The 18565-nt window shown below is 36.3% G+C and overlaps 3 protein-coding genes across 5 annotated transcripts in view; 2 read left to right on the forward strand and 1 right to left on the reverse strand.

The window, feature by feature from the left end:
• Positions 1-25: 25 nt before the first annotated feature.
• Positions 26-3989, reverse strand: LOC116841154 (ubiquitin domain-containing protein UBFD1-like). 3 transcript variants are annotated; one of them, XR_004377505.1, is made up of 6 exons: positions 3612-3875; positions 2981-3352; positions 2688-2878; positions 2420-2608; positions 1506-1718; positions 26-560 (listed from the first exon to the last, which is right to left on the reverse strand). XR_004377505.1 is itself a non-coding variant. In XM_032808762.1 (5 exons), the coding sequence occupies exons 1-5, from the start codon at positions 3892-3894 to the stop codon at positions 1608-1610; spliced, it is 876 nt and encodes a 291-aa protein (XP_032664653.1). In that variant the 5' UTR covers positions 3895-3989; the 3' UTR covers positions 1476-1607. The 3 variants fall into 3 exon arrangements, 2 of the variants coding, with proteins under 2 accessions (XP_032664653.1, XP_032664652.1); XM_032808762.1 differs by lacking the exons at positions 26-560; positions 3612-3875 and adding an exon at positions 3882-3989 and having other exon boundaries at positions 1476-1718; XM_032808761.1 differs by lacking the exon at positions 26-560 and having other exon boundaries at positions 1476-1718.
• An 8115-nt stretch (positions 3990-12104) lies between these two features.
• LOC116841151 (arylphorin subunit alpha-like) lies at positions 12105-15044 on the forward strand. The gene is made up of 6 exons (XM_032808755.1): positions 12105-12414; positions 12643-12973; positions 13088-13506; positions 13584-13900; positions 13981-14336; positions 14503-15044. Exons 1-6 carry the CDS (start codon positions 12196-12198, stop codon positions 14910-14912), a joined length of 2052 nt encoding a protein of 683 aa, XP_032664646.1. The 5' UTR covers positions 12105-12195; the 3' UTR covers positions 14913-15044.
• Positions 15045-18067: 3023 nt separating this feature from the next.
• LOC116841149 (hexamerin-like) overlaps positions 18068-18565 on the forward strand; it is a 6033-nt gene continuing 5535 nt past the window's right edge. Inside the window, exon 1 of the mRNA XM_032808753.1 lies at positions 18068-18329. Coding sequence (XP_032664644.1) covers positions 18114-18329 — 216 coding nt within the window. The 5' untranslated portion in view covers positions 18068-18113. The remainder of the gene's footprint in view (positions 18330-18565) is intronic.

Raw genomic sequence — 18565 nt, forward strand, 5'->3', positions numbered from 1 at the left:
GAGATTGAGAAGCGATAAAAGAGCGAAAGTCTCAGAAGTATTTATTTTATCAAATCACACAACATAATGTACAAGTCCCATTCGAACCGACCTCCGAAGTAGATCTTTTTTTTTCGACTCACACGGACAGTCGTTAACTGCAGGGTAATATCATTTTGTAGTAAATTTTGATTTGTTATTATCTTATTCACGCTGTTAGACGGTTCGTATTAGACGGTATAAAACCTAATTTACAGTTACAGTACTAAAGAGCACATACGCAAGTCTTTTTCTTACAGCATAGAGTTCTTACAAATCGTGAAATAGCGATGAAAATCGATTTAACTTAGTTCTCTCGAGAGTCCTTAATTCGCGTCACTGTAGGCCAATCGCGACTGAGTGGATTTTCTAATTTTATTTAGCGTGAAATTCGTTGTTACTCCTCCGTCAAGTCGACGCAATCACATTGAAATCTAAGCTTGTCGACATTTTTTCTTTTTGTCTTCTTTTTCTGTTTTTTTTTTTTCTTCAATGTAGACATTGGTCATAACTCTATCTGACGGTGATACAAAGTACTGTAGCTGATATTATGCAAAAAGAAACGTATCTTTTATTATACAGTAAAAAAGATTCGTAAACATATATATATGTATGTATATATATATATATATATATATATATATATATATCTTTTTTGTCGCAGAAACTACAATAAAAATATATAAAACTTTGTCAAAGCTTAACATGTACCGAAAGTAGATTTCGAATAGATTTCAAATCATAGCGAGTGTGTATGTTTGTGTGTTTGTATGCATACGATCGCATCAATTATCCGATAAACTGAGCATGTTACGCAAGAACTTTAACAAATTATTCGCGTTGTAGGAATCGTTATTTTTCCAGAGATCGTTATTGTTCCAGAGATAACGATTATTTTGAAAGTTTGCTTATAAATGCAATGTTATGATTTTAATCCATCTATAGTGACAATTTTATAAAAATCATCGCGACTTGTTTGAGAATAAAATAATATGTTGGCATAAAATCAATTCCAATATTATGACTCTTGTGCTGCTATATATATAAAAAATTAACAGTTTTATTGGCCAAAGGTATTTAAACAAACCAAATCAATGTAATGATATTGTAGACTTGTATAAAACGTTTCTACAAGATCTACAATATAAAATTGGTAAATACGACGCTTCGATAAATTAAAAAAAAAAGAAATATATAATCGTAAGCAAACGTATAATATTATCACAACGCATTGTCAATTATGGAAGTTCTACTAATCACAGTTTTCGTGTAAAGGACTGCTTAACTTACATCCAATTGTGTAAGAAAAATTCCGATTATAATTAAATCTCGACTATGAAGATGCAAAACATTAGCGTATAGTGTAGTTACATCAGTTTTTCCCAATAAATCAAGACTAGTCACCTAAAATATTTTCTCAGTGGGACAGACTACGTTTATTGGGTATTCCTCGATGATAATCCAACTCAAAATAAGTTATTACTTACTGTTAGAGAAATATGTGTGACTAGTACAGTCGTGTTTGTGTTTAAGTTTACATCTGATTAAACTTTGCTTTTACAGAAATAGAAATTTCCATCGACTATCAATCAGAAGTAACACCACTTGCCAAGAATAGCGTCTTTAATAGCGGATATGTATTGCGCAGGGACCCAATATATCCAGTATCTCGATGCTTCTGTAGTGCCTAATTGTATTGCCTGCGAGTTTTCAAGATCGTCACCAAGATTAAATAGAATAGAAACTCTATGAGAAAAAAATGTACGAAAGGTGCAATCAAGAGCCAATGCCGATCTCGAAACGATAGTTTGTAGACGAAGTCATTTATTATCTATCATTACAAATAAATCAGATTACGTACATTTCGAGTCCCATACATTTGGACTCTCTTCAGCAAAATATAAAACAAAATTTTATTTTAACGTTTCGTAATTCATATGAGATCTTCGAACTGCATCAATCAGTTTATAGTACTTGCGTACTTTATGAATGAGCTTTATTGCTTACTAAGTTAAATTATCCGGCGTTTCTTGGGTTTCTTATATATATCTACGACATCTTTACTAAAATTATCACAAAGTATCAAGGGAATGAAATCAGAGGGAGGGATAAGTCTCTTTTGAGGTTCTACCTCTGTATAAGGGTGAGAGATTTGACGAGAGTCAAAAGTCTCGAACAACAGTCTCTCTGTCATTGCTGGTTAACTCTGGTTTCATATTTCGCTAAAAGAGGGTCCAAATCAGGGACCAAAACCTATGCTATTTGCAATAGTAGGTAATACATTTATAAATTACCGCTCCAAGATCGGCGTTGACTCTTAATTATCCCTTTTGTATATTTATCACTCAGATTATTATTAGTGAATGATCATGAAATCTGCCATAAGTCACAAGCAACATACCATAATATGATATTCGGGATGATCGTGAATCGGTTCGCTGTGGACACCTTTTATAGAATTCATGGGTATTTTGTCTGTTCTTTCCTTCGTGCCGATCCACAGTTGATCTTGCTCCAATTTAAACGTTAATCTCACCTTCCCTCCGGATTTATTTAACATCCCCGCCAGTGGAAATTCGGGTAAAGGTTCCTGCACAGTCAGTCGGTTAGTTGAGTCAATGTCCCTTTTATCACACAACATAAAACTAGTTCTATATAAATTGCTGTACCTTGCTATCTAATATTCCTGGCATTACATCCTCCGGAATACCTTTGTCTAAAACTTTCCTATGTATCTTTTGTTGTGAAAGGGGTTCCTTACTCGCTGAAGAAACAGCTTCATCATTGAGCTCTTGTTTAGTTGGAATTGACACAGCTAATACATCATCTAACTTTGATCCAACTATCATGACTTTGGCACCTTCAATATCATACAATGATGATGATTTCAAATATAAACAATGATATAACCATCACTGAAGCTTTAGCAGCACTTTCAATTTACACAATGATTGATCTTTACCTTTTGTTACTCCCAAATTCCTAAGAGTCTGATCATCTTTGGCTAATCCTTTGAACATGACCTTTTGCATTGCCTGTGGTACTGAGATAATTTTCTGCAAGTGTGTCTTTAGGTCGGCAACAGTACCATCTAAGGGAAAATTCACACTAATTTTCTGCTTGTTGTAGATCACTTTGAAGTCTACATTTTCTGTGGGTGGTTCTTCCGAGGTAGTTGCAGTCGTGTTCTGTGACTCGTTAACATTGTTCTCATGTTGCGTGGTGCTCTCCTTCACTTCTGCTATCAAGTTTTCAGTAGACTTCGAAGTTGATATCACTTCTGAACGAGGCGACGAGCAGCAACACTTGTCACTGTTGTCATCCTTGGCTGTATCTGAATAGACAAAAGGTTGCGCAAAAATTAATATCTGTAAGATGTACAAACCTTCTTTTTCGCACAGCGGATTTCTTCGAGCGTAATCTAATCGTAAATCAACATAAAGGTCATACGACACAGCTATTCGATCAACAAAATCAGCGTGCAAAGAAGCGCAAACGACTCTTGCACGAGACCGAAAGGTTAAGATTTCCAGCAGAGTCTACTCGAGAACGGAAGTACACGTGTTTCAGCGATAAATTGCGTGCGAACGTACGTTGCTGCATCGGTATCGAGGTCGATCTGAAAAGCCACACTCGGGAGATTTCGATGAAAAATACAATTATCGCAGTGGTAAAATTATCTGGCGTACACAACACACACCGTATACAATAGCGCGTTCCGGCGGAACATAGCGACACGTTAGACAGTAGACTCGCTTTTTCTGAGCGATCGCGCGGGGAGACGGTAAAGGGGAACGAAGGAGTACTCATACGAGGAAAATTTTTGCAGAAAGCACGAAAAATAAACAGGATTTAGCACGTACCAACGTACTCCATGTTGAACCGTGTTTCGTTAACCAATCAACGTTATCACAGAGAGCGTTGCGCATCCGGATTCTCTCGCTTGGGGGTTCTGCGGGGGCAATGACTTTTAAATTTTTGAATCTATATATTTTCGAAATGCAACATATGTATAGAGAGCGTTCGGAGAGGAAGAAGGTTACTCATCTTATAGCGAATTCGGTTGCTTGCACTAGTGCGTACTGAGTGCGCACTAAGCTTGTTCATAATATGTTATTATATTTAAAGATTGTCTTAAATAAATTCTCAAATATTTTTAACCAGTAATATGATATGTACAACATCCATACAAATTATTTTATTAGCTAAAATGTTTTTAAATGTGTATTTAAAACACGATCTTAAATATAAAAATGTATTGTAAACAAGCCTTAACGCGCATACTAGTGCAAGCTACCGAATTCACTATTACAGGAATACGACAAATAATATTAAATGTAATTGATATCGGAATGATTGAAATGCCTTTGCGTCTCGTGTACAAGGAGTTTTTACAAATTTATTTTTTTCATCGAGCGCAAATTTATTTTAAGCATCGAGAAGATTTTATCAATGAAAACGCACATCTTCCTCTTTAATTTAACTCGTAACTTACGTTGCTTTTTTCTTCATCAACTTATTTACCGTTGAAGCAAAAAGCATCCTTTCGGCTGTAATTGCAGAAAGTTAATGAGTTGACATATAACGTCATTAACAAATACATAGGAAGCTGACAATTCCTTCTTTAAGATGCATTTGTTATATTTTTGATGTAATGAAAATTTTAATGATTTTGATGTAATAAAAATTTAAAGTGAAAGATGAGATTAACTGAACATCACCATTCTTCGTTCAACTCGATATATCTTAAAACTCGTTCACCAAACTTGAGCTTAGTGAATTCTGCTCTGATTGGCTAAATTTCAATTCAATCTCAATCTATAGTCCTAATCTATAGTCTGATACGGGCTTTAGATGGAATCTCGAAAATGTGTCTAGTACTGATCACTGAAATCAAGCTGGTGGTCGCTCTCATGCTTCTCTCTGCTGATATTTAGGCCGGTATTCATAGTCAGATCTTATATTTAAGATTATCTTAAATACTGTCTTAAGATGTCATGAACCAATCACAGAGCCATATTCGTATCTTAAGACATTACTTAAGACGGTCTTCAAATAAGTTTCGACTATGAATACCGGCCTTAAACCATTTAACAGAGACCACATGTCGTTCGGGTGGAGGCGAGCCGTCAGCCGGCACGGTAAGATGTGTCTGATCAAATTCAGACCAGTGATTTTTAGAAGTTGCCTTGGAACCTGCCAAGACCTTATTCATTCATACCTCATATAAGGATTGGAGAATGGCGTATGGGGATAACCTTTTTCCCCGGAGCCAATACAAAACAGAACAGAACAGATGTCGTTCAGATTGAGTAATGGCGTTGGGGTATGAGCCGTGGCAGCACCTGTAGCCAAGTATTGAAGGAAGGAAGGAAGGATATCGTTCGGGTTTCTCGCAACACTGCTAGATGGCGCAAGACATGCTATTCAATCGCTAATCGCGCTTCACTGATATAAGGGTTTTGTATTGAATACGCATTAGGTTAAATTAGCTGTGTTTTGATTCTATAAGTCTCACATTTTTCTGCTATAAACGTCACGTATCGTATTTTCAATTAGGAAATCAGAAATACGTATTTAGTATCCAGAATGCGACTCTTCAGAGAGTTGATTATTATTTCAAACTATTTTTAAAGTCTCCGCTATGAACCAGCATTTTCCTCAATAAGCATTTTCCTGAATGAGAAATTGAAGTTGTAGTATAACTTATCAAATCAGAAGTACTTTTATTTTCTCGAATATTAGATTCACACAATCCAGACAATATAAACATTAAAAGATTCCTTAAAGCCATTCAAAAGATGTTATCTTTGATTTAGATATTTTTTACACGTTTTCAAATGTTTTTTAGATATTTTTAGATATTCGTATTGTTTAGGAATACCAGTTCACATCACACACACAAACGCTTTCACTCTGTCTTGACAAATATGTAAAATTTAACGAATTGTAACTTCGATAAAATGACGATAATAAGATAGCGCAAAAAGTATTTTGCAGCTCGAAACTTCTAATTTGAAAAAGCATTAAAATCATAACGTTGTTTTTCGCCGAAGTATATTAAGTGAAAAGTCCCACACAGCAAGAGTGTATGAAGTTGGCACCCCACTTTTTGAAATTTATAATTTTGAAAGTTGTTCCAGATTGTTCTGATTTTGTACCACATTGTTCCAAAGTGATATTGCTTCATTCGAAACGGTTTTCGAATAAAACAAAAAAAGTTATTTTTTGAGCTGGCACCCCACTTTTCGAAAATCGAACATTCTGATACCGCAATAAATTGTTCTAGTTGTTCTAAACATTGTTCCAAAAGGACAAATCCGTAAGTTGAATTATAAGTCCAAAAAATGAAAAAAATGTTTTTGACCTGGCACCCCATTTTTTGAAAATAAAGCATTCCCATACCGATATAGATTGTTCTAGTTGTTCCAAACATTGTTCCAAAAACACAAATCAATAAGTTTAATTATAAGCCCAAAAAATTAAAAAAATTTTTTTGACAAACAGTCTATCGGACCAAGAGTAAACTTATACTATCATTCTTGTTCCAACCGAGATCTTTTTGTTCTGAGTTGTTCTAGGCTTAAGAATTATAGTTCTGGAGTATGAGACTCATAAGATCATTCGTTCTCCGAAAATTCGTAAAAAAATCGATTTGACAGTACTCGACGTCAAGAGTAAACACATGCTTCCTTTCTTGTTCCAACCGAGATCTTTTTGTTCTGAGTTATACTAGGCTTAAACGACCAAGCAATTTCACTTTATTTTGTCATGACATTTTATAATTATTTCCACCAATTTTCCTATAATAAAGATTAATTTTTGTAAGAAATCATCTTTTTCTTGAATTTTTGTCACCTCAGAAATATATTTCAATCATCCTTATTTTCAATCATCCAAATAATTATACTTTTTTAAATCAGTATATAGAACTTTTTTTTTTAAGAAAATAGTTTCATCTAAAAAAACCTGAAAATATTTTTGTTAATTTTAATATGTTGTTAAGTTATGAATTTTTTTTACGAAATTACATTTTTTGTCGATTTCGGCAAATTTAAATTGTTATTGCAAAAAATTGTTAATAAATGACTAAAGTAACTATTGGAACATAAAATATAATCTTTTTAGAGTATCCCAGAGTACTGTCAAATCGACTTTTTTACGAATTTTCGGAGAACGGATGACGCTACGAGTCTCATACTCTAAAACTATAATTCTTAAGCCTAGCACAACTCAGAACAAAAAGATCTCGGTTGGAACAAGAAAGGAAGCATGTGTTTACTCTTGACGTCGAGTACTGTCAAATCGATTTTTTTACGAATTTTCGGAGAACGAATGATCTTATGAGTCTCATACTCTAGAACTATAATTCTTAAGCTTAGAACAACTCAGAACAAAAAGATCTCGGTTGGAACAAGAAAGATAGTATAAGTTTACTCTTGGTCCGATAGACTGTTTGTCAAAAAAATTTTTTTTAATTTTTTGGGCTTATAATTAAACTTATTGATTTGTGCTTTTGGAACAATGTTTGGAACAACTAGGACAATCTATATCGATATCGGAATGCTTTATTTTCAAAAAATAGGGTGCCAGGTCAAAAACATTTTTTTTATTTTTTGGATTTATAATTCAACTTACGGATTTGTTCTTTTGGAACAATGTTTGGAACAACTAGAACAATCTATTGCGGTATCAGAATGTTCGATTTTCGAAAAGTGGGGTGCCAGCTCAAAAAATAATTTTTTTTGTTTTATTCGAAAACCGTTTCGAATGAAGCAATATCACTTTGGAACAATGTGGTACAAAGTCAGAACAATCTGGAGCAACTTTCAAAATTATAAATTTCAAAAAGTGGGGTGCCAACTTCATACACTCACACAGCAATTGATATCTATGGGATATACTAAAATCATCGCGGATATGCGAAATATATCTCAATCTCCTGATAATATCATCCGTATATCATAATGAACCAATTTCGAAAATATCCCCGTATACAATATCCAAGAGATATCTTATCTCAAATACGATAATGTGTAAAATATATCGTACAGACATCTTAAAGATAAGTATAAGATATAAAGCATATACATGGCTAGAGATAGGCATCTTTTTATTAATATTTCGGAAACTATAGAAAATGTACAAGTGACTATGGAGCATATACATCTCGCTGTTTGTTGCCGGTATGAGTTTTCCATCCGACTTAACTGCCGTTACATTAAAACGTGTTCAAACATGTTCGGACCTGTGATTCTTTTGAGAAACGTATCTTTTGACACTTTGATGAAAGAGCCGCAAAAAAAGGTCTAAATCCAAGTAAAATGAACAGAGAGAGAGAAAGAGCGAGAGCGAGAGCGAGAAAGAGAGGGAAAGGGAGAGGGGGAAAGAGAGAGAGAGAGAGAGTTTTTTTAATCTTAATAGTGATCAAATTTGTCGGCTAATATTTCGTTTCGCAGTAGAGAGCGACGAGTTTGTCAGATGAAAAAGTCGTTTCTCGTGCAAAAACGCGACGATTGAATCTACTTTCATCGAAAGTGAAGGGCCTAAACTGAATAATTACCGAGAGCAAAACTTTTTCTCTTTCAGAAAAGCTAAAAATGTGGCATTACTTGCGACTAATAAAGAAATGACTTCAACACAACTGCAGCTTGCATTGCACGAGGATATCATAACACTTCACGTGAATAGATTAACATTAAATTTATGATTAATAACATTTGCGTTAGTTCATGTAACATTCTTATTATAGGTGATAACTTGTAGTTATTAGATAATATATATAAACAGAATACTCATAACAATCTATCAGTAAACATCTGTTAGTTATAATTCCTAATTGAACAATATAGGTTTTATACAACCCGTGTGTTATACAATAAACTGAGAGATATTCCAATTCATGTAAAAAATCTGAAAAAATTGTAAGAATTTTCTGAGATTCTGAGAAATCTTTCCACCAAAGATATATTTATCGTATTTGGTGTAATTCTATTTTGTATAATTTCAGCTATAATATTAATGTCTACATTATATTGATAATTGTTTAATATGCATATAAATTAGTATATCGGTATAAAATTGACTTACTAAGCACTTTTTGTACTAATTATATATTTATTGATATGCATATTAAGTAAGCAGTATAAATTTAGTTATTATTATTATCATAAACATTCTCCCAGATATATCCAGACTATCTACCATAATTATCACTAATGAATTTGTAAAATATACGTGCGATATATCTTCCGGGGTTTTCCTTTACACGGCAATAATCAGAGATCTCAGGGATATTAAACAAATATATTTCGCTACAATATGCAATATCTATACGTGTTCGTAACTGCGGACATTAGTGTATTCTAGTAATATCTCTCATATATCCATGACTTCTATGGGATATCTGTAGGATATTGCAATATTCCGGCAGGATATCTTTAGGAAATTCCACAGATTTCCCTTTGCTGTGTGAGGTAGCGATTGTGCAATTTTCAATCTCATCCTTTAGTTGAACTCTCACATCGATATTTTAATTATGTAAAAAATGTGATTTCTTAAAGTCATGTAATTACAATAATAAATAATAAGCTATAATTGGTTGAATTATATTTTTCATAATCTCTACATATCATTTCTTTAAATTTTCGTGCACATAGCAAAATTAATTAGTAAAATAAATAGAAAAAACAACTCTCTCACACTAATAGAATTCTAAGAGATAATTCTATGTAAATGAAGAAAATGATACATTTAAAAAATATATAAATGACCTTAAATGTTTAAAAAATAACTTGTTCGACGATTTTGCTAACCTTTTATTACTTTTTGAAAGCTGCTGTTGAGATATGTTGGATTATTTATGTGTCACGAGATATTTAAACGTTATACAATTTAAACGTTATACTTGAAAATGATAAACGATATAATTCTCCCAATTCTCAAGACGAAAAGTTTGCTCGAAGTAACGATAAAAGTCCATATAAAAAAAACTTTCATCCTGCACATCTTTCTCAGGCAACACAGATCTTCCAAGGGACATCTTGAGGACGTTCTGGAGACGTCTTGAGGACATAAAGATGTCTCTAGGATGTTCACGTCCCTTGGAGGTGTATGCTGTTCGGGTCGATTTGTTGTTTCACATAAAATCACTACCTACGTAACTGTCTTATCAATAACGGACCCACACTATGAATAATAATGGAAAAGTACGAACACCCGTAATCACTCGCCCTGTCATTTGTGTTTTGCTCGCGGTGTAACGAAATTACTTGTGTATAGCGCGTTATCGAGCTAATTTTGTTATTTGACGGTTTAAACTGCTCGAGAGCAATCGAATCTCAACGAATGTTGAATAAACATGATAAACCCTAAAAGACTATACGATAAATTGGCGCGTGTCGTCAAATATCTGTACTCCGCGTGTAAATCTGACTCCCGCGTGAACCTGCAAAACAAATATCTCTCGAATATCCCCTTCGCCCGGCAACGACTCTATCAGTTCGATAATTGACGGTGTGTGGCAATTACAGCTTAAATTCGCATTTATAAGTGTATACGATATGTATTTTATATCTGTAATAAAAATAAATATCTTTAAAAACCCAACCCTAGAGTCCAAATAATAAGTACCAAAAGGATCATCCGAAATTTTTACTTTTTTCAAATTTATAAAATTTTTAGTACTTTTTATTTTATATTCTGTAAGTAGCTTTTAAAAAATAATATCTTGCCTAATTCGTTGAGATAATTATTAGAACATTTTTTATGCCTTATACCAGTTAGATCGTTAAATTTACTATTTTTACAGTGAGAAAAGAATATTATTCTTGAAACTTTATATGTGAATATTTATTCACAAAAATGAACTTTATTTAAAAAGTAAACTTCATATCCACATACACAATAAATAAATTTTCAAATATTCGTTCTCAATACAGTAATTTATACACAAAATTATTATTATATAATTTTAGTTCAGTTTCGCAAAAAATATCCCCAAACAGCATAAAACATCTCAGAGTTCTTCTGAATAGATATCCTGGGAAGTGTCTTAAGACCTCCTAAATACATTCAAGATAATCTCAGATCTGTGCTGTGGACGTTCTGGATTATGAAAAGAAATATAATTTTAACATAATGTTTTACTACAATATTTTCTTCGTGTATATTGCACATAAATCTCAAGTTTAGAATCTAATTTGCACCCTAAGTAAAATTATGCCCTTGTGTATCGTCAATGATAATAAACGTTGCACTGCGAAAGACGAAAGCAGCTGGCTCCCGTTTCTCTTTTTTATTGTTAATGTAATCTTGTTTGCGAGCGGGAATTTCGCTGAACGTTTTATATAAACGTGCATATAGATATCGTATTAATTACATCAGTCGTTATCGCAGTAATTGCCCAGGCAAAGTGAAAACATGAAGAACACCAGAGATAACAGTTAACGGAAAGTAAACGTATTGCCAGATTAAACAATAATCTCTATTAGGTATTCTCGACTTATCTTAGAATATTGATTACCATCTTCAAACTTTTATGTTCACAGTACATGTTCGATGTACATCACAGTGTCGCGCAACATTGAATTTATAAATTTAAAAATTGCTTTAGACGTTTATGAGATAAAGTCGTAAATAACGTACGGCACGTTTCATAAAATATTTCGAGAAGTACTATTGTGTTTCTTGATCTTTCGATTCGCGATGGAATACCTGGCAAGTCTTTCCTCCTCGCCGAGAGAATTCGATTCGTTCTAATCGATTTATAGGCAGTATTGCTCGCAAATTTGCGACATACCGTGCGAGATAACGAGACATCGAGATGGAATTATTTTATGAAATAAATACAACAATCCGCACATAACATGAGATCTCGACTTATCTGGCGTTTGCAAAATTTCCGTGGAATCGCGATTTTTTCGTTTTCTTATGATTTGTGTGAGCGGGGGTGTATTCGGAAGGTGCGACGCGGAGCGCAGATAACGGAGACGAGAATATGGACGGCACCTAGACAGGTCGCTGGGGTTAAGGCCAGCCGATTAGAATGAAATCGCACAGGGGTTTCACCGGTATAAAAGCTGGCGTGGGCCATACGTCGATCAGCTATCCACCGCCTCTGTCGACTCGCAGAGGTAGTCGCTGAAGACCAAGGAAAGACGTCGAAGGTTGAACGAGATGTTGAAGGAACTGCTGTTGCTGGCGCTCGCGGCGCTATGCGTGTCGGACGCGATGCACCTCCCGGGTAAGACCGCCGACATGGACTTCCTGCACAAGCAGAAGAAGATCTACGAGCTGCTGTTCTTCGTCAAGCAGAACACCCTCACCGACACCGAGTTCTACGAGATCGGCCACAACTATGACATCGAAAACAACATCGACATGTATAAGGAGAAGGTGACCAAAATTCAACTTTAAATCGCGAAAACACAAATATATCGCCATGAATACTTCTTCAGAACTTGATCGACAGATGCTTAAAAATATCAATAGAAATACTTGAAAAATCAATAACAATCACTCGCCCTTCTAGAATTTCCATTTCTCAATACTTCGAACGTTCTTTAACTCTGCAACTTGTTAATTTTGCCAATTAATCTTCCCTTTCCCTTCGATTCTCTGCAGACGATCGTCCAGGAGTTCTTGTACCTGTATAGACAGGGCATGCTTCAGCGCAACGCCATTTTCTCGCCGTACTACGAGGAGCACCGCGAGGAGGTGAAACTGCTCTTCAAGCTCTTCTACTACGCCAAGGACTTCCAGACCTTCTACAAAACCGCCGCCTGGGCGCGTCTCCACCTCAATGACGGCGTCTTCACGTCTGCCTTCTCCGTCGCGGTCTTCTACCGCCCCGACTGCAAGTACATGAGGGTGCCGGCTCCCTACGAGATCTATCCCAATATGTACTTCGGCAGCAACGTCATCCAGGAGGCTCACCGCATCAAGATGACTCGTGGTAACGTATTCCGACGCAATATGCTCTCGCGAATCGATCGATCGAGGAGCGATTCGACGGCGCATAATGTCACTCTGTTTTGAATGTCTTCTTCTTTCCTCATCTCAACAACAGGTCTCACCACCACCGGTGTAGACAACTACGACAGCTATGTGATCTATGCCAACTACTCCGGCAACTTTGTCAAGCCTTACTTGGATGAGGAATACAAGATGGACTACTTCATAGAGGATCACAGCTTGAACACCTTCTATTACTATATCCGTCAGGTCTTCCCGTTCTGGCTCGATATGAAGGAATTCGATATCCCGCAGACTTTCCGCGGCCAGTTCTACTACTACAAGCACCACCAGCTGTACGCTCGTTACTTCTTGGAACGCCTCTCCAACGATCTCGGCTACGTCGAAGACTTCGACTGGAACAAGGCCTTCTTCCCCGGCTACTATTCCACCTTGATGTACAACAACGGAATCGCCTTGCCGCAACGCCCACGCTACTCTAACGTACCTTTCTACAAGTACAAGTACCTGAAGGTGAGTCCGTTCGTCCCCGTTTCACTTATCTATCCATGTCGTGAATTCACCCCGAAAATCTTGCCAACTCCCCACAGGAGATCGAGACCTTGGAGATGCGCATCATGAACGCCATCGACCTCGGCTACGTGTACGACACGACTGGCAAGAAGATCAACATCTACACTCCGGAGGGTCTGAGCATCCTCGCCAACCTGATCGAAGGTAACGTGGACTCGTGCAACCGACGCTTCTACGGAATGTACGACGCGCTCGCCCGCGATATCCTCGGCTTCAACTTCGACTACAAGGAGAAGAACAAGGTGATCCCCAGCGCCCTCCAATGCTACAGCACCAGCATGAGAGACCCAGGATTTTACCGTCTCTACAAGAGGATCATGACATATTTCTTCAGGTTCGTGAACGATCCTTCTTTCACTTAAGTCTACGATGGTCGAGCGCTTTGACCTATCTCTCTCTTTCTATTGCTCGCAGATACAAGAAATACATGCCGTACTACACTCAAAACGAGCTGATCTTCCCCGGCGTCAAGTTCGAATCCGTCAGTGTAGACAAACTGCAGACTTACTTCGATTACTGCGATGCCTTTATCAACAACGCCGTCGACGTAGAAAGCTTCAAGGATGGAATGAAGTTGCGCCTGAAGAGCCGCCGTTACTGCCTCAACTACAAGCCGTTCACCTACCACTTCAACATCAACAGCGACAAGGAGTACAAGGCCGTGCTCAAGATTTTCCTCGGACCCGCTTTCGACCACAAGGAGAAGGACCTATCTTACCTCCGCGAATACTACAAATACTTCATCGAGCTGGATCATTTCGTCGTGTCGCGTAAGTCCGATTTTCCAATTGTTAAAATCACTCAGAGTTTGAGCGAGACTTACGATTCAGGAGTGCTTGCATTCTCACACATTTCGAATAAGATTTTGCCTCGAGAAATTCAATAGAAATTCGATCGTTCATGTCGCCTCATGTTCCCGGTATTTTTTTCTTTCAGTGAGACCGGGCTCCAACACCATTGACCGTCGCAGCTCTGAATCCTCCTACACCATGCCCGACATGACGCCTGCCGATATATACTACAAGAAGCTGGAGAAGGCCGTTGGCGGCAGCGAGCCGTTCACTTACTACGAGAAGCTCTTCGGCTTCCCTGAACGTCTCTACTTACCTAAGGGCAAACCCGAGGGTATGCGCTACAAGATGTTCTTCTACCTGAGTCCGTTCGACGAAACCAAGATCACGAACGTGGAAGTGCCGATCTTCGGCAAGTACATGATGGACGGCAAGCCATTCGGCTTCCCGCTCGACCGACCGATGAACCCGTGGAAGTTCTTCACGCCCAACATGTACTACACGGACGTGTTCATCTATCACAACAAGGAGACCGAGAAGACCCTGCACTACTGAGTTACCTGTCGACTTACTCGACACCCTCATTCAATCTGGATAGAACAATTTAACACAAGTTGTCGTTGCCATACCACGCCAGTGGTAGCGCGGATCGCGAAGTTTCTTTGAATAAACAATACTGAGAGACTATTTGGCGTGTAAACGTTCATTGCTCTGCTTTACTCCACTATACCTACCATTGGCTTTCTATGAATCCTTATAGGTGCTGGAAAAAGATTCCTTTCGATTTGCACACGACATCGTACTTGATAATATATTAGAATCATTCGATTTCTTCACGCTGGAATGACTTCTTTTATACTGTCGAGCAGTTATAACTATAATATTAAAGTTATAAGATTATTTATTTAGTTAATTTGATTACATATTTAGGTACCTTAGTTAACTTTATTAACTTATTTACTTAATTAAAACCCTAACAGCACAGATATCCAGGGAACGTCCTGAGTACGTTCTGAGAACGTCCCAATATCCTCAGAATATCCCTGGAACGTTCTCAAAAGTTCTTGTGCTGTCTGGGAATATATTACAAACACAATTTCTTATTTTTCCTGCTAAAATTGCTACGAAATTTTTGACTGAGAAGATATTCGTCGATAGTTTGTTTTAACAAGTGCACCTTGAGAAATGTGAAAAACACGATATCTTATTTAAAATTTTAGTAAAACTGAGCTAAAGATATATATGAAGAAGACTAGTACAGTTTCCTACAAATTAAACTCAGGGAATAAGTAACTTTAGGTTCGATCCTTTTTTCCAGAAAAGTTCATTTCTTTATCCGAGAATTTTGCATTCAGAAAATATAGAAACAATCGCTTTTTATTCGAAACTTCTGCGATACAATAGAAAATTTTGCATATAATAAAAGTATATAAATGTAGAAAAAAATGTTAAAAAAATGGAAAATATATATCCTCTAACGTTAAAAAACCATATTTGTCGCCTATAATACTTTTCCAGTGAATGAAATGTTAAATGTTAATTCGCTAGTAGATTAAGGAGATGCTGAAGGTGCAAACTTTACCGACAGAACACTGACATTTTTCTGCAAAGTTTACGTCGTATTGGTTACACAGAATTACAAATGCTTTTACGCAATGAAAGTACGTGCAAAAATAAATAGGATCATTGCTCGATGATGAAAACGAACAAAAAATTTTTAATGTAAAATCTCCAGCTGACAGTTAGCGTAACATTTGTCTAATCCAAAAATTCCGCAGCTTGTAAATACTGAAAGTGCGGATGCTCCAAACGGAAAAATTTTAAAGAACATTGCTCTACCTTTGCATTTGTATTTGGAAGCTTAAAAATATCGAAAAAGTTTGCAGAAAGATTTCTACACATATATGGTTAGGTTTTCCGTTGAATATGGTAAAACAAAGCAGCATACATTCATGTAAATTCTGTATATACAAGAAATACGAAAAGGATAGCGTGATTATGTTAGTGACGATCGTCTCTGCATTATCGACATTGTTCGAGTTTGTCATTGACTCCAGCATCTCCTTAAGTAAGATACATTCAATAAATTGATAACATCGATCAGTAATGGAAATCACCTAATGCAGTATCAGAACTGCAAAAGAAATGTCACATTTTTGAATATGGTGTGCCAAGACTTGGCACACCATATTTAAAAATGTGACATTTTTTTTAAAGTTTTGATACTCTCTTGAAAAGTTCTAGAGCTCTTTGCAACAATTTTAAATAGTTCCGGTCATTAAATACAAAAATATAGACTTTTAAAAAAAGGTGCGCTAAGTTCTCGAAGCGCACTTAATCAGTAAAATCAACTATTTCTTTAGAACTATTGTTATACATATATATATATATATATATATATATATATATATATAATGCATACAAATGCACAAATAAATGCATTATTCGATTCTTTTTCTCACGAGACATACATGACATGTATGATAATTGCAATGCAAATGCGCAATGATTTTTCTGGAGATAAATCAATCTTACTTTTTTTTAACAGGATTTTTCACTTCAGTTATTTTACGCTAACTTTTTTAATTTATTTATCTTACAAGCTAATATTAGTTTGATTTATCACATCCGATTAAAAGGCTCGTGTATCAATAATAAATTATACGAATAACAAATTATGTAATCGTAATAGGTGATAGGTCACACGTACGATTTGAATTAATCAGAGTTGAGATATTTTGACTCTTGTCGTTCTTTACGCAAGCTTTTGTTATCGCATCGTGCGACTGGTGCGAAGTGAAGTCATTACCAATTATCAACGATTGCTAAAAATGCATAAGAAATTTATTGTGCAATACAAAAGTCGAGTAAATAAAGAATATTATTTTGAGGAAATTCACAGACTTCAGTTTCTTCGTACTCATTGAAAAAACTCGTCGACCCTACACGGAAAAAAAATTTCAATTGGTGCGATCAAATAGGAACCAACTGAAAATGAGATGATCAGAAGCGATATCTCTGTTAGGAAAACTAATATTTCTGTTGTCGCAACCGAAAATATTCGTCTGAACATTCAACGATATCAGAACTAAGTTGAGGTAACTGAGAACAATTGACTATACAGAAGCCTTATACAGGAATTGTTCTGTTCCTACAACCGAATTTTCGTCTGGTCCCTGAGCAATCGAAAATTTGGTTGCGCCAACAGAATTGTTTTTTCCGTGTAGTCAGGTAAAAGATCGTCTGGATAAAAGAGAGAACGCACGAAAATAATGAAATTAAATGTATTACAAGAAAATTTACACCTTGTCACGTAACTCATTTTGATCCCATTTATTTCGGGCGCATCTCATTTGCCCCACTAATTCGCGAGTGTCAAACAGTCAACGTGCTTACATATGTATTTGTGTGAACGAAATATTCTGAAGAGTAAATTGTTTTTTAAGGCTGAACAAAATAAGTTATAAAAAATAATCGTCAAAGAGCCAAAAGTCCATGATTTCCATCGTGTCAAAGTGCACACGATTACCAGCGATGATAATTCTTACACAAGTTAATTTTGGCAAAGAGTGACAGAGAAGGAGGCGGAAAGAAAGAAAAAGATATTCGTCATTATCGTTACACCGGTTACTTCATCGGTCTCTTGATTATGCGCTCGGTGACTTTTGTTTGTATCTCCTTCATCGATGTCTGGTAAGTATATAAGCCGATTCCGCCACGGTGCCCGTCGATCCTTCGCGCATTAAACACACGAGGATGAAAACGGTTGCGTTGTTCTTGGCGGCGGCGGCGTGCCTGGCTCAGGCCACACAGGTGCCGCATCATACTGCCACCAAGCAGTACCTGACCAAGCAGAAGAACATCTACGAGCTCTTCTGGCACATCGATCAGCCGACCGTCTACCATCCAGAGCTCTATCAGAAGGCGCGGTCCTTCAGCATTGAAGATAACATCTCTTCTTACAAGGACCAGGTAATACACTTCCAAAATTCCGTGTGATAGCTTAAGTAAACCATGCGTTAAATCTATATATTCTGCTCCTTGAGATAAATAAAATGAGAGTAAAATCTTTGAATGCGTGTCTCGCGTTCTTTTGAGGAAACATGCTCTCGAGGTATCGGAACGAACGTTACGGGTAATAACCCATATGAAAATGAAAATCATTGTAATCTTCGGGGAATCGTCGTGGACGAAGATATCATATTTAC

This window comes from Odontomachus brunneus, unplaced genomic scaffold, assembly GCF_010583005.1.
Source record: "Odontomachus brunneus isolate Ranch 3 - 2012 unplaced genomic scaffold, Obru_v1 Obru_scaffold_013, whole genome shotgun sequence".
Classification (NCBI taxonomy): domain Eukaryota; kingdom Metazoa; phylum Arthropoda; class Insecta; order Hymenoptera; family Formicidae; genus Odontomachus; species Odontomachus brunneus.

Bases quoted from the DNA above. Each gene is read 5' to 3' on its own strand.
- LOC116841154 (XM_032808761.1), bottom strand. From the start codon at position 3,828: ATGAGTACTCCTTCGTTCCCCTTTACCGTCTCCCCGCGCGATCGCTCA. The intron at 2,609-2,687 runs GTACAGCAATTT...CTGACTGTGCAG, and splicing joins CAGGAATATTAGATAGCAAG to GAACCTTTACCCGAATTTCC. The intron at 1,719-2,419 runs GTATGTTGCTTG...GAAAACTCGCAG, and splicing joins ATCCCGAATATCATATTATG to GCAATACAATTAGGCACTAC.
- LOC116841151 (XM_032808755.1), top strand. From the start codon at position 12,196: ATGTTGAAGGAACTGCTGTTGCTGGCGCTCGCGGCGCTATGCGTGTCG. The intron at 12,415-12,642 runs GTGACCAAAATT...GATTCTCTGCAG, and splicing joins TCGACATGTATAAGGAGAAG to ACGATCGTCCAGGAGTTCTT. The intron at 12,974-13,087 runs GTAACGTATTCC...TCTCAACAACAG, and splicing joins CCGCATCAAGATGACTCGTG to GTCTCACCACCACCGGTGTA.